Below are 24,157 nucleotides of genomic sequence, written 5' to 3'. Positions count from 1 at the left end.
TTCCGGATATAAAAAAAAGTCAGTTTCTAACGCGATTTAAAATTGCCGACAGCGGCAGATAGTACGCGACTCCCACTAACCACGCTGACCGCCTCCTTTACACTGCGAGTAAAAGACACGAGATTCAGAAGGGCAGTCCGGAGCAAGTATGTAAACATGCATCCACCCGCAGGGTCTGATTCTGGCCGCGTAGAAGTAAAAGCAAATGGGATTTCGACTAACCTAGCCTCCTAAATGTCCCAGCTCAGGATATCCGCAAATGTGGATACCCGGATAACGGAACCAAGGGGGTTATCAAAAACGTACAAGCGACTAAACCACCGGGTAAAATTGGTGGTGTCGAGTCGAAAGACAAAGTCTCTCAAAAGCTAGGGGCACGTTGAATTATGGGAAATCTACAAGTCCAGAAGGCAGAGTAAATGTGCGGACGGGACGAGCCTATGGGGGAAATACGGCGTCGTTGGGCGCGGAGGGCAGGCAAAAGTCCTTGCACTGTCTCGGGCTTTGGTCGAGCTTGACGGTATGCTGCAGTGTCCAAGGCACGAGCCAGAAGTTCGTCCGATGGAGTGGCTCGTCGCTGTGATGGATTTGGCCAGAATTATCCCACGAACCAACCAAATCAAGACACAATTTCAAGCCCAACAATCCACACACCAAATCAAGTCGGCCTGAATCTGCGTTTAGACGGGAGGCAGATACCTCTGTGGTATGAGCTCAGAAGCCAGCTGGTGGTTCGAGGGTATCAAAAGGCGGTACAAAGAATTGTGCGAAGCAGCAACCGAATCGCAGGTTCTAGGCGGTACGGGGCGAGAGTCGCGGGGAGGATAGGATAAAGGGATCCTGATATGATGACGTTTTGCGGTCGACGAGAGTGTAGAATCGAGTTTCTGACTTCAGGTACCACGGTCGAGGGGCGTTCGGTCAGGGTCAGGGGCCCGGCTTGATATGTCGACAGGCTTTTTGCAGGTCAGCGGCGGCCCAGCAAAGTTCTGCGATGCACCTGGATACTCACTTGTGGGAGGTGTTGGGAGTCTCGATTGGATTCAGGATGTGATCTGGGAGCTCAGTCGAAGGTTGTTGTTGATGGGACGAGGAACGATGTGCCTCGGAGCAGGGTGCAGATGTGGGAGAGTTGACTAGACACCGGCGAGTACTCCGTAAAGTGTTGTAGGATGGAGATCGAAACCTCGATGCGACCCTAGCTAGGAACAGAAAAGGTCTGGGCGGGAGGTTGGATGGTGATGTTGGGAGGACGCAGCGTGGGAGGGTGGTCAAGACTCAAGTAGGGAATGAGAAAGTTGAGCTGGGGGAACTTTCTTTGCGGTGGCAGATTAGGGCGCACCAAAAGCAGGCAGGGAGGTACCTAGGTACATGTACATGTAGAGTACGCAGAGGACAGGAGCAGCAATACTTTCGTGCCGGGGAGGGGACTGGGGACTTGGGGGCTTGGGACCACTTGGGGCTTAGGACTTTTAGGCTCAGGCTTGGGCTTGGGACTCGGGAGCAAGAATTATTAGTACGAAGTAAGTACATGTCCATGTCCATGTCCCTCCATGTATAGGGGGGCACCCTTTCCCCTGCCGACGAGTCCTTTGGCTGGGCGGCGAGCTACTACGCGACGTGGGGAACGGCGTGCGACAACACGCTGGGCCACTGGGCCACTACTAGGCCAGCCAGGCCCGCTACTCGAGTGCCTACTGTACTTACGGAGCAGGCCTAGCAGCCCCCCGGGAGAACTGCCACCAACGGTCACTGGCCACTCACTGCTTAACCACTGGAACTATAAGGTAGTAAGTACTCCGTAGGTACCTAATAAGGTACTCTTCTAACCGACCACTGCTGCTCACCACTGATTCACTGCTAATCACTGCTGGCAACCTCGATGCTGCAGATGCTGCAGGCGGGGGCTCTCGGTCCTTCGACCGCACAGGATGTAATATGTTATATCCCCAGGCAGGGCGCGTGGCCGCCACTCCATAAGCCCCCCCCGAGAGGTCCAGTGCGTCCGCTGTGACGCGATGGATCATCATGATTGACCATCGAGGAAAAGCAACCTTGGACCTCTGTTTTTGGCGGAATTGGATGGCGGTAGATGCCGGGAGGAGGCCAATTGCTGAGGCTTCCCAGGGGCGGCCGGGTCGCCGCTGGCTCGGAAATATCCTACTATGCTTTCCCGTTATATTCGGGCGCCGGGCGCCCAGCGCTTCATCCGGTCTGATATCTTGCGAGTTGTCGCTGGGTACGAGTTATCTTGCGCCTCAGGAGCATTGATTCATGCCCGCCCAAAACAGTCCTCCAGGGCGGTCATCGCTCATCTCCTTGGGTACCGTGTCGCCAGGGATGGGCATTGGGGGATGCCGGTCTTCTAGAAGGGCGAACCCCCGGCCAAAGAAGCACCCTCGGACCCAACGCTGTGTCGTAGAGCTCGTAGCTTCGTCAGACGGCCACGACCACAGGCACAGGCACACAGGCCAGTTGCGTGGGTATTTCCGATCCCTCCCCCCATTCCCACCCAATCGAGGCTTGTCCATACCAGCATGATTGCTACGCTCTAAGCATGGTGCCATGCTCTCCTCATGCTAAATAATACAATGTAAGGCCATGGAGCTGTTTCTCTTGCCCTACGAAGGTGCAAGATCATCAGCCTAGTGGTCCTAATAGCGGGAACTCTCCTACACCAGCCAAGGGTACGTTCTAGACGGCAGAAGCAGGCCGAGGCAGATTCTTGCCAATCACCGTCTTCAACGAATGCTAGGTGTTTCCCTCATAAAGTACAGTTCAAGTACCTACGACGTACATACGGAGTAGCGCTTGGCGAGGCAAAAGAGACTACTCCAATTTCTAGTCTGTGCCTAATGTTTCACTGTTGAAACTCTGTCCCCCCGAGCTGCCCCGTCAAAAAGAGTGCGGCTTGGGAGTAGCAGACCTAGAAATCATCCAGGTCCAACAAAACAACCCTCTTCCAAGCAACCATACAAGCCTTTGGTTCCTTGAACTTGCACCTTTTGGTAGACTCATACTCGAGTCGAGAGAAGGGGGTGAGACAGACAGCGTATACACAGAAGGGTGTGACGTATAGAGTGCTACTCCGTGCGACTGGAACAGGCCCCGAGCCAAACAAACACCAGTGATAAGAGGTTTAAAATGGGTCAGACGGTACAAACTTCAAAGCTGCTTCTGGTGATGCGGCTGAGCCCGTCTCCAAACGACGACCAAACTCCAACCGCCAGCAATAATATCTCTGTGCGTCTTGAAGAAGCTCGGGGTATCACCCGGAAAATCATTCTGGCTCTGCATGGCTCTGCATGGCTCTGCATGGTTCTGCATGGACCGCATCCTGCACTTTCACACCGCTATGAGGTGCCTCAATCGGCGTCAACGCCTGGGCAGGTGGGGACCTGGCCATGGGACATTGTGGAACGCGCCGGGTTGAGCAATTAGGGGGCTGAGAAGAAGCGCCCCGGATGGCCACCACCACAGCAAAAGGTTCTTCATGGGGGGGCCCATCTCCGATTCTTCCTGAAGGGAAGTGGACGTGGTGGCCTCCCTGGACAAAAAAACATCCGCGGCTCGGCATCAATGATCAATGGCCGAATTGAACCCGCAGAAATTACAAGTTCTGCGTCCTAGGCATGGTTCCCAGCCTTCCAGAAGCCGGAATCCCAGCAAATCTCCCATGGTTTCATGGCTCCAGCGGACCAGGGCCGGTGATGTGGTGAGTAGTGAGTAGTAGTGAGTAGTGAGCGCAACCCAGACTAGCTGAGGGCCCGGGACTAGCTTCTGAAGTGGTTCTGATGGAGGGTGAGTATCGAAGCATTTTCTCGTAAAGACTCAAGATTCAAGACTCAAGAGGGAACATGTCTCAGGTCACAATGAAACCCACAATAACAATCAAACGCTGGTCTTGGGGTGACACACAGGCCCGCAAGTCCACGTTGAACACCATCTTGCATCTTGCCAGTCAAGCCACGCGCGAATCTCTGAGAAAGAGGAGCGTTCTAGCGTGTCTTCCAGAAGGGCGCCAGGGCCTCCTCGAGTACGGAGATACGCTGGCTAGGACGATGGCAAAGGAGGCTGCCACGCGATGCCCGCGGTCTGTGCAGCTTGCATTGGAGCATACCAAGGTACCTACCTAGGTCAAGGTAGTTTGTAGCTTTGTGTACTGGACCTGTACAGTACAGTGTACCTCGATAGAACAAAGTACTACCTACCTAGGCACCGACGTAATCCAAACGAGTACGCAGCAACCCCCTTAAGACGCCACATTAGGATCGTCCACGAGAGAACCAACCTGCCACCAGCTCTTATGCCCTGGAGAATGTACGTAGGCCGGAGTATAGGCCGTGCTATTATGAACGCCCTACGGGCCTCTTGTACGATAATACGAAGCACTTCTCCGACCTCGGTGGCCACCATGGGATATGAGCTCGTGAAGTGGAACCACTACTGGCGTGCTAGGGCGAAGATAGTGCTTATAGCGGAGGACATAGGGAACGGTTTCTCCTGCTCCGTACGCTCCGTACAACTTATTGTTGCCGTACTGAACTAGGTAGGTAAGGTACCTTATGCAAGTGTGCAAGTGCTACGTAGAAAGTCCGCGTCGGCTTCTCCACCACAAGTTCCAAACTTGCCGTCTCAGTCGAGCTCAAGCCAGAGACGCATCACTGCGCAACCTTCGAAGTGCCGGCCCACGGGGCACAGCTCCGCGTACAACGTGGAGTGGTAACCCTGACCGCCAACGTTTCTATTTCGAGTTTGAGGGACCGAAGGGGGGGGCTTTTAAACTTTGGCACAAACCCTCTGCATCGTTCCTGTTTACGGGGTCGCGGTCCAAACTTCGAAGGCACCGCCAGGTCCAGTGGGGTCGTCCCCGAGGGTATCCGTTTTCCGTTGCTTCGTACGAAGTACGGGAAGAAGTGATGAAGTGAACATTTCCTCCAAATAAATTACCCCTTTTTCTCAAGACTCCGCCTACTCTAGCCTAGCCTTGTCCACCGCAAGCAGTGATCTACCAGAACCGCGCTACCAAAATGATGAGAGTCTGAGACCGACGCCTCCCCCGACAAGAGAGGACAGATCTCACAGGGAGCTCTCAGATCAAGACTGAACGGAGGGATTATTGCTGGCATGGCGCTGCACCTTTGGTCTGTGGTTGCGTCCGTGTCTCTCGGGCCTTAAGAAGTAGTTGCGCTCAGTCCCTTCATAACCATGCTCGCCATGCACATTCAGGAGCACGGTTATGCCGCCAGAAGCCTGCGTGACCTTCTAGAAGGATATTCCATAGAGCTCTAGGGGTTAGGTTTGTTTCATGCCAGGGGCTCCCTCAGCCCGCCACTGGCCCCCAAAGCCCCTGGGATGCCCTACGAGTACCGGTTTATTTGGGAGTTTGGTACGTAGGTACCTAGTTCTTGGATGAAAATCATGATCATCAATCGTTCGGTTGGGTTTGTAATGACTCCATAAGTAAGCACCTAATGTGCGGGGTACGAGTATGCCACAGTACCTGCCTGTAGATATATTAAAGTACCTAGGCATATTAAAGTATCACGAGTCATTCCTCAATGTTCTAGTGTGGACGCCAACTCGGAGATCTCACTTTAACTCCCAAGGATTTTCCCGTGGTGGCTTACATACCATCCAGGAACCAGACAGAAAGCCTTCAGGCTTCAGCTCGGGGCGCTTGGCCCCTTGACTCTGATATTGCCCGTATGACTACATCCTCATCTAATGCCAGCAGTCTCTCTCCACACCTCGTCGATGGCTTTGGACTACATGCCAAACAGGCAATCAAGACCTAAAATCCGGCATCATTCAGCCATATTCACCGCCAAAACTTTCCCAGGGGAGATTTGACGACCCCGGAAGCCATTCCGGCCGGTAAGCCACTATGAATCCTCATCATCTACCTCGGAGGACGAGTAAATATAGACTCAGCCACCATGCTTCAAACAGCGGTGTCTGCGATCCAATATCTATTATTGCGCGTTCACCGAGTGGAAACCTCTACTAGTTACATCCATCTTAGCCCTCACCACGTGGAAACCATGCTACCGGACGGCAGGAAGCAATGGCGGGCCGACGGACAAGACTCATGAAACGTCATTGTACGAGGTCGTTGAAGATTGCGGCTTGGGCTTGGTAATGAAACTGTACCCAGTGCAAAGTGCCAGTATCTTATGTGCCGTTCCCGCACCGTGCAAGGTCTTTCTGTTCGTCATCTCAGGCCCTACTACCAGTATACAGCTCGAGGGGTCTTTAGACGAACACATGGCCATGAGATCATCCCCATTCCAGAATATGAAAGAAGCTGCTATAGGATTCGATGTATTACAGTACAACTTACTAGTATGTCTTCCATCCCTCGGATCCCCGAGCTCGCGGTCGCTGTGTAAGGTAGATACTAGATCACCCACATTAGTTTCCTCTTCTCAACAACCAGGAAATAACTTATTCTTTCCTACTTTAGCATGGGTGTTATCTTCCAACGCCTCAAAACTCTTAAAATAAAGCCGTGGAAAGCCCGGAGGATATCTGAAATCAAATAAATTCATCTATCGAAATACGTCAAAGCTCGCATTGACTGACTAAGAAGGCGGTTCTAGCTTTCCTAGGATAAAGTTGGAATTTATAGGCCCGATGTTATAATAATGTAGTCTACCATTTATAAGCTTTATCTGGTATGTTAATATAGAGCAATAAATAAATCGCTTGTCAACTTTCATCTGCTACGGGAATGGTGCCGTCTTGGTTTTCAATGGTATTTAAGTGTTAGGTACGAAGTACATTAGTTACTTCACTTTGAACCCTCTGATATTTATTTTCCCCGATCCTGAATCATTCACATATTAATCAGGCAAAGATAAGCCCTTGATAAAGTCAGGTGCCGAATTGGAAAACTCTATCTTTACTATTAAATAAATCTCACCTAGCTGTAAAAGGTAATTTGATAGAAAATGAGATATAAAAATGAGAAACTGTCGTTATCAACTGTTGTTCCCAAGTTCGTTCGGGTTATTTGGCTTACGGCTACAGTATAAACTTCTAGCTGCCATGAGTGACTAGATATAGAAGAAGATAGGGAGCTTGGTAGTATCTTTAGAGTTGTCATTTATTAATTAATACTAGCATAAACGAACACAAGCAAAAATAATAAGAATTCTTAATAATATACTTGTAAAGCTTAGGCTTTGATATAGCAGAATATATTAAGACAAATTAGAACTCTCTAAACCTCGACCTCTTCTCATTATATATCCAAACATTACATATATTCCCTAGTCACGACCTTGCGCGTTATCCCATCTCAAGTGACCAACACACTGCAATAAGGGGTATATAAAACCAACCTAATTCAGACCTCACCCCAGCCTAACTTTCTTCCAAACCCTAACACACTCCTGCAAATCCATCGCCAACGATCCGCTCCCAGCGGTGACCGAATCCTTGATAATAGCCAGGAGCAATCCCGCAAGTGCAAACATGACCGGTTTTTCTTGCAGCGCGAGATAATCCACTTTTCTGATTCCTCCGTTATCCACGAATACCTTCCAACTATCTAGCATGTCACCTAGCTCCGTAGCAAGTACAGAATCGTTGACCATTCTCCATAACAATACCTCCACCGCGCGTTTTAAATCATGTTGTTCCTCGACATGATTCCCCTTCTTCAGCCAAGCCAAGAGGTGCTCAGCCACGAGTTTATGATCCCATTTAGGGCTCTGTAACGCTTCGATGAATCTCGTTTCTGCTCTTGCGGTATCTCGTCTCCTTTTTGCATTCATGGTGTCAACGTACTCCTCGTGCGTTCGCATTTGTCGTTCTCCGATTGCGCGAGATTTTTCCGCCCCCGAGAGGCGGTTTTCATGAGCCATGGCTCGGGATAGCTCGCGCATTCTACGGAATTGGGCGTCTCGGTCAGCCTCTTGGTCATTTTGGTATTTGCTGGCCCAATCCGGGGTTTTTTCCTCGGGGACGATGTCTAGAAGGACTAGGACTCCGCAGGGGATGGTGTCCTTCTATTGACGCAATTAGTAATTGTATAGACTCCTGATAAAGGGTTTACGGACCTTGGAGAAGGTAAGAATATCCGAAGGAATCTTGTAATTCCAGAGTATTGTTTGGGAGGTGGTACCGAGCGCAGTGATGGCGCTTGCAAACCATATACCCGTAGTGTTTGAGAGTGTCTCGTTGACTTCCAGATGTCTTATGTCGCAGTCCTCAAACATGTCATTTTCAGGCCCATCTGGAATAGCGGCCATCAAACCATTAGTTCCAATCTGGCATCGAACCCCAAGGCACTCTTCCATGTCATCTGGTATATATTTAGCTGTCTTGCTTGGTTTTGCCTCATTGGACTCCGTCTCCTCTGTTTCAACTTTGGAAGGCTCCTTTCCTAAAACGCTTTGGCTGCTGGTGGGCCGTGTGGGAGGTCTTGATCCCTTGATTAGAACCCAATATGGAGGTAGCGACGCCGGATCTCTCATGCCCCAGTTTGAAGACCATCTAACTGCTAGAGAGAGATTCCCATCTGAGTCATCTAGTGGTGCTACCGTTAAGACAGGTTCGTCTACATTCGGCGCGCGGAGCAGGGTAGTCCCAATAGGTACCCAGAGGCCACTGGCTCGCAACATGCGAAACCCAGCCGGGTCTGGCACCGCCCCAAGGTCTAGAAGAAACGAGACCAGCTCTTCAAATCCGATCTCAGCCTGCGGCTGACGCAGTTGGTCTGCATAATCGATTCTCTGCGTCTTGAGCCCAATCGTGTGACATTTCCAGTTGAAGGTAGTCCAGGTCCCACCCGGAATCTGGCTGGGATAATCACACAATCTCCAATACTCCGCTCTCTGGTCTACGCGATGTAGGGGAGCTATTGTATAGCGCGGAAGCTCGACTTCTATTACGTGGTTAACCACATCTCCTCTGGTGATTCCCGCAAGACGGCCGTGACGTAGAACACGCCGGACCTTGGCTAGACTGGCAAGGGTACTGATGGTGTTATATATAATGGGAAGGACTCCCAAGACTGCGAGAGGAACGCCAATGTATGTGATGATATCTGGGCCAGAGACCGACATGGCGATGTGCAGATCCAGGGCTGGGAGTGGGAACTGAGGGAATCGGGAGTAGGGACACTGGGTAGCGACAGTACTCTTTAACTTGCTGGAGAGCTGGTCGGAAGAGCTTCACGAAGGCCCAACGATAGATTCACAGGCATATTACTTGCCATGCCATTCTTTGCGCCGAGGCGAACTTTCTCTTCGTACATAAGTACGTTTGGAGGAGGTACAGAATATGGACGAAAGAGCCCTACGGAGCACAGCCACTTGATTAATTGACGCACGGTTGATTCAGCCTCACTGGAGTGTTCCGTCATTGAGGATAGGAACCTACTACTAGATAGGTACGAAGTACTTCGTAATAAGTAGTGAAATGCATCTAGCCTATGCTCGTTCTGATCTTGGCTTGATAGGGTTGGAGCTGCAGTCCTACAGTTACTATATTTAATACATATTGCATATTGGTTGTATCCTCAGTGTTTTTCGAACCGCGGTATCAGTAAGGAGATTGAAATTCTGCCGAAGGCGGTGAATCGGAATGGATATTACCCAACAGCTTCGGCGCGTCGTCTCGTGACAGCCATTAATAGGTAAGGTATCTACTGTAGGTACCTATCTACTTGCGGTATATATATCAAAATAAGCAGAATCCCCCTAACAACTGGAGACAGGTGACTAGGAAGCGTTGGTATAGTAGTTAGGAGTCACCGCTAACAAACCTAGAGTGACCCTGGACGCTCCGCCAGAGACAACAAGAGGCTAGGGGGTAGTGCAGATCGAGTTTCTCGGTATCCAACGCTCCGTGAAGATATTTCTTTTGCATTTTTTTTTCTTTAATAGCTTTCGGCCTCTTTGTTTTTATTATTTTTGTCGGTTAGATCGCTGGCTATCTCGAACCAGTGACGGTAAGTGAGGAGGTGAGTTTTTGATCCAGGCGACTTGGTAAGTCACTAATTCACGAGCACCTATTAGGAGTCAATGAGGCTATTCTCAATATAATTATCAACTATGCACGTTCATTTATACTTCTATGTCAATTTTATAGCTGCCGTGAAGGTAGAAAGGATCTCATGGTTTGAGTAGAAGCGTCAAATGGTTCCTTGTAGCCTCAAGCTGTCAAATCGGACCGTGAGAGGTTTCACGAGATAATAATGAGATCCCAAGTCCGAACCCAGAGCTCAGTCTTGCTCCAGTTATTTGGCCGTTAATACCCTAACCAAGAAGTGATCAGCCCCAGCCCGAAGTGCAACCCATATTTGGAAGTACCCAAGTAATTACCTGAAACATTCCCCACGTAAAATAGGCTATGGCGAATAAACGCCGTCATCCGAATTGAACAGATTTTCCGAAAGCCTCTATTGCACATATCCTAGATTTTAATCATTACATTGTTGTCACTCCACACGTCACTAGTGCTGAATACTTTTCATTTTACCACCAGCATTGGCGATATCATAGGTAACTTAGGTCATCGTCCTAATCAAAGCCTTGCGATGTCGGGCGATGCAGACGTTGTTGTATATCGCAACTACACTCCTCCAAGAGGAGAACGGGCTACCGCCTTCGGAAGTAGTGCGGTTACTGGAGAAGAAGATGAGCCTATAGTTTTCAAAAATCTTCCTGTTCTGGTCGGAGATATGAGGTCGAGAAAAAGCTTCTCGAAATCGTTGGCTTACATCTTCGGATTATATGTCTAAAGTATCTAGCTCACAAATGTCTTCTTCGGCGAGGAGTTTCATCTCAAACTATCCGGCTTCCATGGGGAAATTTTATCGGAAGGTAGAGAAGTCCCTCTAGATAGTGGGACTGGCGAAGCCTGGAGATTTTACTTCCCTCAAGATGATCTGTTCGAAGCGGATATCAAGACAGGCATCTTTGCACTATGTACAGTACTGTACCATGATAGGCTATGCTGTTTTCCCTGACATTATCGATGGGGAGGGTAGATAGCACGGGGAGGTCATACACAGGTTTGTTAAACAGCAGTCCCTACACAACTCTCACGCCTGCAGTGCCATCGCCCCGAAGTGCTGGCTGCGGCAATACAACTCTGTGGAGGACGTCGATCGTTGGTGGCTGGGGCCAGTGACAAAATCGTAAAATCAAGAGCCGAGTATATAGTAATGTTCCACCAGTAGCCCAAATACTGGTGATGAATGAGTAAGGACTGTATCAACTGTTTCGTTACTCATTTATGCAATTTTCAAGTATTATAAGGCGTTTGCACTGGCTCATTGTTTGTCGCAACAGTTTAGCCGCTATTATTCCGAATGCCTTCTAGATTCTGGTAGCGACAAATCTTTTGAAGCTCTCCTTCAATAGCTGTGACCCTGTGGCGTTTTCCTGAGTAACCTTCAGTGTTGGTTGGCGGTCAGGATCTGCAAAATTGAAGTATTAGCAAGGATAAAATGCACACACAAGGGCCACGAAAAGTGGAAAGGAGGGTTCGTATTTATAATGGGAGCCTGCGAAGTACCCGCCGCCGTAAGACAGACTTTGTACCGGCCTGTACTTCGAATGCGTCGGGTGGATTATCATCGTTTTCCCGAGCGAGAAAGCAGCCGGAAATACTCCCAAGAACAAGACTCCATATCAAGCAAATGCATTGCGTGGCTCACCTTACTTCGATCCTCTCCCCTCTCTCGAGGCATGGTGATTCCGGCGAAGATCCATACCGGAAGTGCGATGTTTACCTATGCAAGGTACGATGGTACATGTACATAGCACCGAGAATTCTACGTAGCACTTACGAAGCAAGTGCGGAGTACACTACGTAGTGCAGCCAGTATCTTGTATCAGGTACATAGCCCGGCGGCCGAGGAAGGGCGTCCAACTTTTGTCGGGCAAGCAGGGGAGCATTCATCAGCCTCCTCCGCCTCCACCTGCACCTCCACCTCGTACGTCCACGATCCTTCCCACGCTCTTTTACCTCGCCCTCTTTACCGCCCGTCCTGAACTCCTTCATTCCTTCATTGTCAATGAAGAGCCATGATTGAACGACCATGAATCTGCCTCTCGTTTCCCTCCTGCTTTCGCTCGTCGCAACTACGCTCGCTCAATACCCGCCCGTATCTAATCTAACTACCATCACCTCGCCCGTTGATGGGAACATCTCGATCTCCTACAAGTCACCGCCTATTGGCACCTGCCAGACTGCCTTCCCTACCCAGCAGCAATATACGGGATGGGTGCATATTCCTGGCAATTACTCGACGAACACATTCTTTTGGTTTATCTCAGCGCGCGATCCCACGGATAAGCTAACAATATGGCTCAATGGAGGACCGGGCTCGAGCTCAATGCTGGGCCTCTTCACCGGGAATGGGCCGTGTGAAGTGGTGGAGCTCGCCCAAGGGAAGTTCGGGACGAAGGCTCGGGATTGGGGCTGGGATAGAGCGTCAAATATTCTCTTTATTGACCAGGTTGGTACAGCCTCGCCTCCCTCTTAGGTTTACTCTAGCGTTTCCAATATCATTCTAACTGACCTTGTCCCAGCCAAACCAAGTAGGGTTCTCTTACGACAAGCCCACCAACGGTTCACTTGATCTCCTTACTGGGAACCTGTATACCCCACCCCAAGTCCTTCCGAATTCGCAACCTGGAAATTTGTTCTTGAATGGCACGTTCAGTTCCCTCAACGCCAACAACACGGCAAATACTACCGAGATAGCTGGCATGGTGATCTGGCATATGCTTCAGGGCTTCCTTGGCGCTTTCCCCCAATATAGGCCAAACAGCACTGCCGTAGGGGTCCATCTCTTTGCTGAAAGTTATGGTGGAAAATACGGACCTGCGTTCGCAACTCTCTGGGACAAGCAAAACAAGCGCCGATCAAACGGAACAATTTCCACTAATGGGACAATTGATATCAAGCTAGCCTCGCTGGGAATAATCAATGGCTGTGTGGATGATCTTATACAAGCGCCATATTATCCAATGATGGCAGTGAACAACACCTTTGGTTTAACGGCCATCAACCCAACGAGAGCTCAGTTAGCTAGCGCAAGCTTCTCTTCCTCTGGTGGCTGTCGAGATCTCATCAACCAATGCCGGGCAGCCGTCAATAGCCAGGATCAAGAAAATTCTGGAAATGTGGCTGGCGTTAATACCTTATGCTCTACTGCATACCGTAGCTGTACTGCCAATGTCATGGAACCATATCTTGATGCTGGGCGAAGCGTCTACGATATTTCTCACCTACTTCCTGACTCCTTCCCGCCGAGCACATACCTCGAATATCTGAATACAGCGGACTTTCAGGCTGCGATTGGCTCTCCGGTCAATTTTACACAGACAAACGCTCAAGTCGTCAGTGCTTTCCAATCCACTGGAGACCACGAGCGAGAGTCTTTGGTTCCCAACATCGCTGCCCTTCTGAGATCCGGCGTTAGAGTAGGCTTGATGTATGGTGACCTCGATTACATTTGCAATTGGCTCGGCGGAGAAGCTATCTCCTTAGCTATAGCTGCGCAGACCAGCCCCACATACGCGTCTCTCTTTCCCACTTCTGGTTATGCACCTATCATCACCAATGAAACATACATAGGCGGGGTGGTCCGCCAGTTTGGCAATCTTTCATTTAGTCGCATATATGACGCCGGCCACGCCGTCTCATCATATCAGCCGGAGACCGCATTCGAGATTTTTGCCCGAATTGTTTTTGGAACATCCATCTCAACCGGCGAAGTCATCAACTCCTCCGTGTACAACACCACCGGGCCTTTAAATGCCACACACACAGATAAACTTCCTTCCTCCCCCTCACCAACGTGCTACCTACGCAACATCGGCGAAACGTGCAACGAGGGCCAGAGAAATATGATAATATCCAAGAAGGGAGTAGTTATGAATAATGTGCTCTATACCGACTCGGCAGACTGGAGCACGGCCGTCTCGTCTGCCACGGCCGGAATCGTCGACCACACAGGTAGCGTGTTGGTCGTAACTACGACACAAGTCCTCACCGGTCTTTTCACCGCCACCTCTACACCGACTATGACGAAGTCATTAGGCGCACCTTCTTTCACAGTCCACATTCTCGGTCTTGCAGCACCTTTAATAGCAACATTGCTATTCGTGTCCTTCTAATGAAAATCTCTTTTGCTTGCACATATATTGATGCCAAAATTGGGTCATAACGCGGGACTGCAATGGAGTAAAGGGAGATTTGCTTAACCTCCTCCTAAGAGGAGCACAATCACTTGGGGTGGTTAAGCGGCAAGGCCCAAATGGGGGTCATAATTCGATACACGGCGTTCACCGGGCGAGCGCATATGACGTTTGAGGACCGGAAATTTTTGTTAAGAGCATAATTTGTTCCTCGTTGCACCATACATATACCCTGCACTGCTCAACAAATCGGGCATTGGCGAAGCCGAGAATACTTTTGAGACTATTCTAGATGGCTTGTTTCTAGGCAGATTCGATGTAATTATATTTTTTGAGAGGTCGGTCCAGCACTATTAGAGGGACAGCGTGTAAACAGCGTGAGGGCAGGGAAGACGAATAGAACTGCCGCGAGTGAGAGGCATATACACAAACCAATAAAAATAATTGGAATATGTTGTTTCATGACTTCCTGCCTTATGGTGAAGTATTGAATGGAAATGATGCCTTAGTGCAAAATTTCTAATACGCTGTAATTCACTCGCCGCCCTTCTTTATCAAGAGTTAAAGAGTGTAAGTACGGCTCAAGGAGATTAGGATGATTTCAGAGGGCACAGTATATAATAGGGTTTAAATTGTCAGTCTTGAAGAACTCAAGTCGTAGCTATAGTACGTTGCTAATTAAAGTCCATCAAATAAGTGTAGTTTCCATCCGGCCGATTCCAGACCCTGGATTTCACAAGAGCTATGGATTTAGCCTTCGTTCATTGCCCTCTGACTTTTGTGGATCAAGAGGGTAATAGCCCTAAACTGATTGCTGATATTAGCAAAGGTTCTCAAAACTCAATTTTCGACAGATGATAAAACTCAAACAAAAGGAGATATCAGATCTACAGCCTTGTCAAAGGCAGTTTCATCAATACCAACGTGTGGCTATGTTGACCGTCGTGATAAATTGATCATCATATAAGGGTTGATAAGAAGAGGAAATAAATGTGGGAACATACCGGACAGGTTGCGTTGGTTAACCCATAGAGGAATTTCGCGGATGAGGACTGTAGCATTTCACTTGTACTTGTTAGCTATATTCTCTCATAGTATGAATTCATTTGCCGATAATCGGAAGCATTTCAGCCAAGACATCCTCGTCACCGCCCGGAGGCTTAGACATATGCTTGTCAATTGTAGGTCATTTCATCATAATGCTTCACGATCTACGATGTGTAGAGGGGAAATGAAATAGGTTGGGTCTTACCTATGAATATATGTCCACAAATCAACGACACCCAACGAAGGGCTGCTGAGTGAATTGAACATTATTGATATAATTGCTCTAGCTGTCATTTCCATTTGGGTTGGCGTGGTGATTCAGATATTTCACAATCCTAACAATGAATGTTAGTCCATGCCTTTATGCTCAAGTATGTTGATAAGTGTGTTTGAGAAAAAAAATCAGTTGGCATGAATGGTTTAATTTGATTTGTGTCAGCATCGGTTGCCCGAATCAGACTCGTCATCTAAAATGCTCATCACGAAAGTGTAGAATGCAAAGTTAAAATAACTACATACCAAGAATCACCAACCAATGACTTGCAACTGGGCTGCATTTCCAGCAGTGGCCAGACCCAAGATTACATTTGATAGAGTAAACTGCGCTGGAGCGCCACGCCAATTGACTGAGTGGTCATGTCTGTATGGGTGATCTCATGTATCTGTGGCCGAGAGTTAGCATTTGGCATCACAACTCTGCATTTCGTCATGATAGTCATGGCATTACTGAGATCAGTGGGCGAGGTTTTCTAGGCCTGCCACAAAATGGCGTCTCCTTCATATCAGTCTCTTTGAGTACTGTCGGAGCCCAGTGCCAATTCATCCTTTGACAGTGTGATAATATACCAGGACTAATGTGATGAAAGAGACAGTGAATTCGTACCTTTTGAATATGGGTGACTTGGGTGATGTGTGCAAGGTAGGAGTGTTACTGTTGCTTCAATGCTGTTAGCGATTGTAATTGCAAGAATATATCATTGTTGAAGAGAATGATCGAAGGTAGCTCAGAAATAGCCATTTGTTTTCGTCAAAGACAAAGTCTCAGTCGGTAATTTCCAGCGTGCAAAGCACGAGTTGTTCATCACAGCCAGTGGGATAGGGTTAAAATGATAAAAGTTGGGTACGTACAAGTAAGGCTGCCATTGCAGTCATCAGTTGGAGGTGAAGACCTCGACTGAAGGTGACCAGAAGCGCCAGCGTGGGCGCGGCTCAAGAGCACTGCACCTGAAGTTGTTGGTTAGCATAAGCTTCCAGCAAGGTATGGCTGTCAGGAATAGCAACGATATCCGTAGTTCAGACTGACGTACACAAAAGTTTCATTCCCCTTGGGGTCAAAGACTCTAGTTTGCGATTTTGTATGTGTGTCATCACATTGCGAACGAGGAGACTAGAAAAATAGTTGCTTACCTTTTCACGCTGCTGGGAGCACGATTGAATTGAAGGAGGAGAGCTGCACGAAGTAGCAACACTGTTATTCTTCACATGGTTGGAGGAAGAATTGATGTTCTGAGAGAAAAACAGAACTGGAGCTTGGAAATTTTGCGGTGGGTAAGTGTTGTTTCTCGGGTGCGCTAAGCCTCAAGGGGATTAGGCGAGCACGTGAGAGTTTGGCCTGTTTGGATACCTTTATGTAAGCCCTGGATTCGAGGCCGCAACTTCACAAGACCGACATCTATTGTGACAATCAACGAGCCGAAACATCAACAATCCGACAATGCCCGAGGCTGTGACACCCGATGCTTGTTGTCATTGGCGGTAAAACTTCGGACTGGTCCCTTTTGCGTGGTCGTTCCTTCCCATTCCTCCATTCCTCCATTCCATCATAGCTTTCCGTAGCGCGGGGCAGATCCGAGCCTTAAGCCGACGCGGGGCTGAGGGAGAGGGAGAGCGAGCCAGAGCAACACAGCTAGTACCGAGTGTGGTCAAATTCCACTCTTTGGCACCCCGAGTAGAAGCTGGCTGCCGGCGATAAGGAGAATATCCTAATCCCATTTGAGAAGTCTCCATTCTTCTTCCTATTTATCGTCATTCTAGACCTTTTCTCCCTCAATCTTTATCCAGTCCCTGAATTCGCCCCCCGTCTCCTGCATCGTGAAGCTTCAATCTGGTTACCGGGACTCCTCCGCGTTGACCCGAGGTCCAGTTTGCCAGACGCCAAAAGCTATATCCATCTGGGGATCTCCGCCAACTCCTTTCCCCATTCCCCATTCTTGATTTATCACTCCCTCTCTCAAATTCCTACTATCTTTCATCAATTCCTCTTCCCCTCATCTCTCCCAACTACCCAAACAACTACGCAGATAACACACAGACAACGGTTAATCATGGGGGCCAACGGACAGGGAAATTCCAGTCCTCCAACTGAGAAGGTCAACACTGATATTATAACCCTTACTCGATTCTTGACGGAAGAACAAACAAAGCACAAGGAAGCAACTGGAGATTTCACGTCCGTCTCCCAAATGCCCTCAACTTCTATTGTATACGCATACAGCCAACTAACATTAACCCAGTCTTCTCTGCCACGCCCTCCAATTCTCCTTCAAGTCTATAGCCTACTACATCCGCCGCGCCACCCTCATAAACCTCACTGGCCTCGCGGGTTCAAGTAATACCACCGGAGACGACCAAAAGAAACTCGACGTCATCGGCAATGACCTCTTCATCGCTGCCATGCGCTCCTCAGGGAAATGCGCCGTGCTCGTCTCCGAGGAGGAGGAGGAAGCCATCTTCTTCACAGAGCACAACAATGCTCGTTATGCGGTAGCGTGTGATCCTATCGACGGATCCTCCAACTTGGACGCCGGCGTTTCCGTTGGTACGATCTTTGGAATCCATCAACTGGCCGAGGGATCTACTGGTACGAAAGAGGATCTCCTGAAGCCGGGTACGGAATTGATTGCTGCGGGCTTTACCATGTATGGTGCCTCTACTCAATTGGTTATCACGATGAGGGAAGGTACTGTTAATGGCTTTACAATGGATAATGGAGTTGGCGAATTTATTCTCTCACATCCGGATATGAGGATCCCCAAGCAACGAGCAATCTACTCGGTCAACGAGGGCAACTCACTCTATTGGGAAGACTCAACTAAGGCATACTTCAATTCTTTGAAATACCCTACCGAAGAGGGAGGAAAGCCATATTCTGCCAGATACATTGGAAGTATGGTTGCCGATGCCTATCGAACGCTACTGTATGGCGGTATCTTTGCGTATCCCGCGGATAAGAAGAGTCCGAAGGGAAAGCTGAGAATTTTGTACGAGTGCGCACCCATGGCTATGGTGTTTGAGAATGGTAAGTCAATCCCGCCTTCGCTTTCTTCCATCGTTCAGGCCTAACTTTCTACCGTAGCTGGCGGCCAAGCACTTGATAGCAAGATGAATCGGTTGATGGAAGTCGTACCTCAGGGCATCCATGACAAGTCGGGGATCTTTATGGGCAGTTATGATGAGATTGAGAAGGTCAAGTCTTTCCACAAGTGAAAGGGAAGAAGAATATAAGTGCCTATTACAGTACTGAGGTGATATTTGGAAATTGTATGCATGGCAAGGAGTCTGTGGGGGATTACTGGCTCTATCGCAACAAATGACTTTGTACTGAGGGAGCTCTTGCGGCTTGTGATGAGTTCTTGGATTTCGTTGCTTAAAAGTGGCAATTGATTTCTTCAAATTCCTAGCTGTTCTAGTACCCACCCCTATTACTTAAAACCCCTGCTCACCTTGCATTATCAATTCCTCGTGTTCCCAATTAGAAATAAGGATCGTAATCCCTAGTACCTTAAATCACTTAATAACCTTCAGTATGCAGTAAGTATACCACGTACTAAATCTAACGGCCTATTCTCCTCCTATTGTTGATAATCCTTCCTACTCTGAAAATATTTATAATACTATTTCTCAGTCTACGGGATCTGCGGAACTCTAGAAGCAAAAATATAACAAAGGTTTCAATAAACTACTTTCCACCTCATCCACCTTCCGAAACATGACCTGCCGTTGCAACATTGAGGATTTCCTTTTCCAGTCCTTCCACAAAGACGACTTTTATACCCGCCTCTTCCAATTGTCTCCTCCCGGTATTTTCGCCCACAAACTTCTCCGGCTCCTTGACCCCAACGTAGACGGTCTGGATAGCCTTTCCCAGTCTCAGAATCCTGTCGACACAGGGACGACTCCCACTCAATCTTTTGAAACAGGGTTCAACTGTAGTGTAAAGAACGGCCCCTTCTGGCAGGACACTACCCAATTGCTCTTCCGATATTTTATGCTCCTCGGCCAACTTTATAAAGCATGACTGTTCCGCATGGGTGTTTCCTTCACATTCGAGTGTGTAGCCGGTTGCGAGGGTCTCGTTCTTCCTCGGGTCGACTACAAGAGCCCCCACTCGATAATTTGTAGGCTTTGGAGGCGATTTTCGTGCTAGGTCTAGAGCCTGTCGCATGTAATCGAGATGGGAAGCGGCTTCCGAAGCCTTTGCTTGTGTTTGAGGCATTTCAGTAGCTAGTTGCAGAAAGGGTGGTCTCGGGCTATCATAGGCTGTGACAAGGTGGGGTGGCTCTAGATCGAAGGCTCCTTACCGGCGCATAATATAGTAATGTAAGCTTTACCTCATTCTCAGCCTTATTTGAAGGATTTGCCACTGGATGGGAGACTTGTACCGAGTAAGAGTATGTTTTAAAGCTCAAGAAATTCGCAGGTGTCGCTCGGCGTCGCAATTGGACAGGAAAGTGGAGTGAGACCAGGCACGATCAGAGACATCAAGCACCGGCCGCAGCCGACGACGTCAACGTGACGAGGCGCCTAGAAGCCCGCCAAAAACCCATTTGTCGCAGACCTAGATTAGGTTTGCTCGATGGACGGGTACAGTACGAGTACGGGACCTAGGATGTGTTTTCCTCCTTTGCGCTCAATTTAATTTACTTGGTTGTCGTGCTAGGCAATTCTTTATTTAGCTGCCTATACTACGACGCCCCTGCCGTCACTGGTTCTCGAATATATCTTGGGTCCGGATACATTTCCCATCGTCCAAACCGGCATCTTCGGAGCACCCCACGCGCATACCTTCCATTATTCCGTTTATATCTAAGACAAGGTATCCACAGATGACAGGTGTTATCACATGGAAGTTGCTAGGTCATGTCTGCTGTTCTGCCGAAGATCAAGGTGATCGAGACGCAAAATCTGGATCGGAGCGGTGCCGGGGCATCACTTTCCCTTGACTCGCCGTCGAATACCACGGATGGCGGACAATCAGCTAGACCGAAGTCCGCAACCTCGTCCGAAGGTACGTCGTGTCTATCATATATGGCTAGAATAGGATGGGTAGGGAAAAGGGGGATTCCCCAAAATGACGAGGATATGGCCGCGATCACTTTTCCTAAATGCGCGGCCTCGTTCTTCCTTGTTACTGTCATTATACTAACATATTCTATCATTATCGCAGGAAACGCTCAGATTAATAGCAAAAGGCTGCCACCGAAATCGATAAGATCCGGCTCTAGCAAAGATATCAATAGTGGGAAACCAACTTCGCCGCCAGGGCGACCGGAGACCGCCATTGATCCTCTCTCTCACGTACGCATACCTCCGGCTTGTGGAATCTGCGGCTTCCACCAATACGATATCCACATACGATTGCTCCACCAACCTTAGGAGAAAGGGTTTGCTGATATTATGGCATAGCACATTCTCAAGCGAACGAATACCGAAAATACCATCCCTTCGAGACTACGAAATATAGCCACAGTTGAGAGTGGGAATGCCGAAGCTACGAGTCCTGTCAGTCCAGATATAGCGGCCCCTGGGAGGCAATCGACGCCTGAAATCACTCGGAGTGATAGCAATCCTTCCAAAGAAAAGAAGTGAGTTTCTCGGGATTTATGCGCCTCATCATATGTCGCCAGTCCAGGTTCCCTGCCGATGGGTTGGGCACGGTGATGTGCTCGTTGAGCCCACATATCCTGGATGTCCTGGCGTGTTGTAGCCGCTGACGGAAGACAACAGGAAAGGCGTCTCGTTCCTCAGTCGTTTCAGTATCATCGGTGGGAAGAAAAAAGACCAGTTCCCTGATCTCGACGATGAATCGGAATTGGGTGACCCGCGGACTGAAGGCATGAATGCACATGTCTTCTCGTCATCCGTAGGAGCAAATGGATATATACCGCAACATAAAGAGCCGCCTAGGTACATTAAAGTCCGAGCACATAACAAGAAGATAAGGGAGTTTAACCGCATGTTTCTATCTCAAGAGTTAAGCGGAACAAAGTCTCCACCGGGTGAAGACAAGGTTCCTGGGATAGCTACGACAGAGGCGCAACCGCAGAATTCTAAGCTATCGAAACTACCTAAATCAGGTGGAGCAATATGGGCAATGGAATTCAGCAAAGATGGCAAATATCTTGCGGCTGCCGGCCGAGACCAAGTCGTAAGAATTTGGGCAGTAATTTCTACCGCAGAAGAGAGGCAGGCTCACGAGCATGAGGAAGATGTATCTTCGAGCACCACAGAGGGCGAGCGTTTGAATGCGCCCGTTTTTAGGTCAAAGCCGGTTCGGGAATTCGAGGGGCACACAGGAGAAATATTGGACTTAAGTTGGAGTAAGAACAACTTCCTGCTCTCGTCGTCAATGGATAAAACTGTGCGACTGTGGCATACCAGCAGGCAAGAATGTCTTTGTACTTTCAAGCACAAAGATTTTGTCACCACGATCGCATTTCACCCTACTGATGACCGTTTCTTCTTGGCCGGATCTCTGGATTCTATTTTGAGGCTATGGAGCATCCCCGACAAGTCCGTCGCTTTCTGGAACCAGCTCCCGGATCTCATAACAGCTGTAGCTTTCTCCCCCGATGGCAAAATTGCAATGGCTGGTGTCCTCAGCGGCCTTTGTCTGTTCTACGAGACCGAGGGCTTGAAGTACCATACCCAAATCCATGTACGGTCTTCGCGGGGCAAGAACGCCAAGGGAAGCAAGATTACTGGAATTCGAACCATGACCTTTCCCCCAGGCGAGTCAGAAGCGGATATCAAGATACTGATCACCAGCAACGACTCTCGAGTCCGCATGTACAACCTCCGCGATAAGAGCCTGGAGATGAAATTCAGGGGTCACGAAAATACTTGCAGCCAAATAAATGCCACCTTTAGCGATGATACGCGGTATGTAATATGTGGGAGCGAGGACCGAAAAGCTTATATATGGACCACTGGGCCGGCCGATTCTGAAAATAAGGACAAGCGCCCCCTCGAGATGTTCGAAGCCCACTCAGATATGGTTACTGCTGCGGTCATTGCTCCGACCAAGGCCAGACAATTGCTCAGTGCTTCGGGCGATCCTATATACGATCTCTGCAATCCACCTCCAGTGACGCTGCTTAGTCGAGAAGAGTCAACTGTCTCTGCTACGCCTCGTACCGAGTCGGAAAGGGGTCATTCGGATCCCCTCAACGAGCCACCGATCAAAAAACCCGAGGAATCCCCAGCATATTTGGCGCGATGTATACATCCGGGTGGGAATATCATTATTACAGCGGATTACTTGGGAAATATCAAGGTATTCCGCCAGGACTGGTATGATATACGCTTTCCTCGATACTCCCTTCTTTTTCCTGCTTATTTTAATTGTTCTGTTTGCTCCCGAAAAATATGAAATGCTGACCTAATCCTTTAGTGCTCACCAAAAGCGTCTTCAAAACAACTGGGAGACCGGATCCGCGTTTTCAAAGAAAATGCTCGGTCGTAGCGGCTCTATAATGACGAAGAATTCTGGTGGCTCTCATTCCCGCCGCAATTCGGCCTCCCAAAGTTCCACGGGAGGCCCTCATATGCCATCTGATCACATATTATCATGGCGCAACCATGTGTTGGATAATAACAGCATTAAAAACGGTGCCAGGTCGTCCCGAAGCGATCGCAGCGTATCCCCTGGGAAATTCAGCAGAGTATCTATCCAATCGCAGAATAATCTGGCAAGCGCAGCTCGCCAGCAGCCATACGCGGGGGCACTACTGCAGACAACTCCGAGCGTCTCCACGATAAGCCCTCCCCCAAGTCTTTACGGATCGAAGACTCGTAATCTCAGTCAACCCCCCACTCCAAGCTTCCATTTCCAAAGCGCTAGCGACGAGAACGCCTTGAAAATCGATTCTTCGGGCAAAAATTATCAATTCTGGAATCCTTCATCGTGGCGAAATGAAATAAAAGCTCAGGCTGCTGCTGCACGAGACCCTTCCAAGTTAGATACGGAAATATCGGGATCACTCCAGAGGGGAGGCAGTGTGGTGAGCAAGTTAACGAGCGAAGAAGACACATCCGAGCTGGAAGACGAGGAGAGTGAGGGAGAAGCGCTAGTATGTAAGAAGTGCGGTGGGAAGGATTTCCGGGCTAGAAAAGTCGTCGGAAAGGCGGGGCAGAGGTTGGTTTGTACAAAGTGTGGGACTACGGCTGAGTAAGTCCCATGAGTGATAACGAATATCATATATATGGGTTTTGGTGTTTCTTTGGGTGGGCTTGGTTGTTAGCTGAGCGACGTTACTTTTGGCAGGTAGGTATTGGTTGATAGATATCCCAGAAAAATGGAAATGAATCCAAAATGCCTCGAAACCAATCATGGCATTCTTTATTCTCGGTTGGGATCTATTAAAACTCGTGGAATAGTAATGGTATTCCATCAACAGGTGGGCCGGCTCAGGAGATTTGCAACCCCTGTTTGAATGTCATGTGACTGACCAACACTGCTTTGACACGATCTTTACTAGCATTTGCAAAACTTGTTATGTCTAGGAATATATATATGGCGAAGATGCGAGTTGAAACAGAGTTGATTTGTCCTTCCTAACCCCCCTGAACGCCAGTTATCTAGTTACGTATAACTGATGTTGTCATCACCAAACGCCTTCGCCTTCGCAGCCCTTTCTTCCCTTTATAAGTACAAGCAAAATCTA

At 48.8% G+C, this 24,157-nt stretch overlaps 5 protein-coding genes across 5 annotated transcripts; 3 read left to right on the top strand and 2 right to left on the bottom strand.

Annotated features, from left to right (window-relative positions):
• Nucleotides 1-7,358: 7,358 nt before the first annotated feature.
• BP5553_03986 (Uncharacterized protein) lies at nt 7,359-9,074 on the bottom strand (the record flags this gene model as incomplete). The annotated part of the gene is made up of 2 exons (XM_032012609.1): nt 7,359-8,015; nt 8,067-9,074. 2 exons carry the CDS (start codon nt 9,072-9,074, stop codon nt 7,359-7,361), a joined length of 1,665 nt encoding a protein of 554 aa, XP_031872302.1.
• Nucleotides 9,075-12,058: 2,984 nt separating this feature from the next.
• Nucleotides 12,059-14,144, top strand: BP5553_03985 (uncharacterized protein; the record flags this gene model as incomplete). The annotated part of the gene is made up of 2 exons (XM_032012608.1): nt 12,059-12,478; nt 12,552-14,144. The coding sequence occupies 2 exons, from the start codon at nt 12,059-12,061 to the stop codon at nt 14,142-14,144; spliced, it is 2,013 nt and encodes a 670-aa protein (XP_031872301.1).
• Nucleotides 14,145-17,536: 3,392 nt separating this feature from the next.
• On the top strand, nt 17,537-18,698 carry BP5553_03984 (putative Fructose-1,6-bisphosphatase; the record flags this gene model as incomplete). Its single annotated transcript, XM_032012607.1, has 3 exons — nt 17,537-17,661; nt 17,726-18,510; nt 18,568-18,698. 3 exons carry the CDS (start codon nt 17,537-17,539, stop codon nt 18,696-18,698), a joined length of 1,041 nt encoding a protein of 346 aa, XP_031872300.1.
• A 484-nt stretch (nt 18,699-19,182) lies between these two features.
• On the bottom strand, nt 19,183-19,707 carry BP5553_03983 (Cytidine deaminase-like protein; the record flags this gene model as incomplete). Its single annotated transcript, XM_032012606.1, has 1 exon — nt 19,183-19,707. The coding sequence occupies one exon, from the start codon at nt 19,705-19,707 to the stop codon at nt 19,183-19,185; it is 525 nt and encodes a 174-aa protein (XP_031872299.1).
• Nucleotides 19,708-20,351: 644 nt separating this feature from the next.
• BP5553_03982 (WD40 repeat-like protein) lies at nt 20,352-23,665 on the top strand (the record flags this gene model as incomplete). The annotated part of the gene is made up of 5 exons (XM_032012605.1): nt 20,352-20,499; nt 20,659-20,789; nt 20,898-21,076; nt 21,219-22,784; nt 22,885-23,665. The coding sequence occupies 5 exons, from the start codon at nt 20,352-20,354 to the stop codon at nt 23,663-23,665; spliced, it is 2,805 nt and encodes a 934-aa protein (XP_031872298.1).
• Between the last annotated feature and the right edge of the window lie 492 nt (nt 23,666-24,157).

Source organism: Venustampulla echinocandica (genome assembly GCF_003357145.1).
Source record: "Venustampulla echinocandica strain BP 5553 chromosome Unknown scaffold_1, whole genome shotgun sequence".
NCBI classification, from domain to species: domain Eukaryota; kingdom Fungi; phylum Ascomycota; class Leotiomycetes; order Helotiales; family Pleuroascaceae; genus Venustampulla; species Venustampulla echinocandica.
The sequence above is the reverse complement of the archived record's forward strand: the minus strand, read 5'-3'. Positions and strand labels throughout refer to the sequence as shown.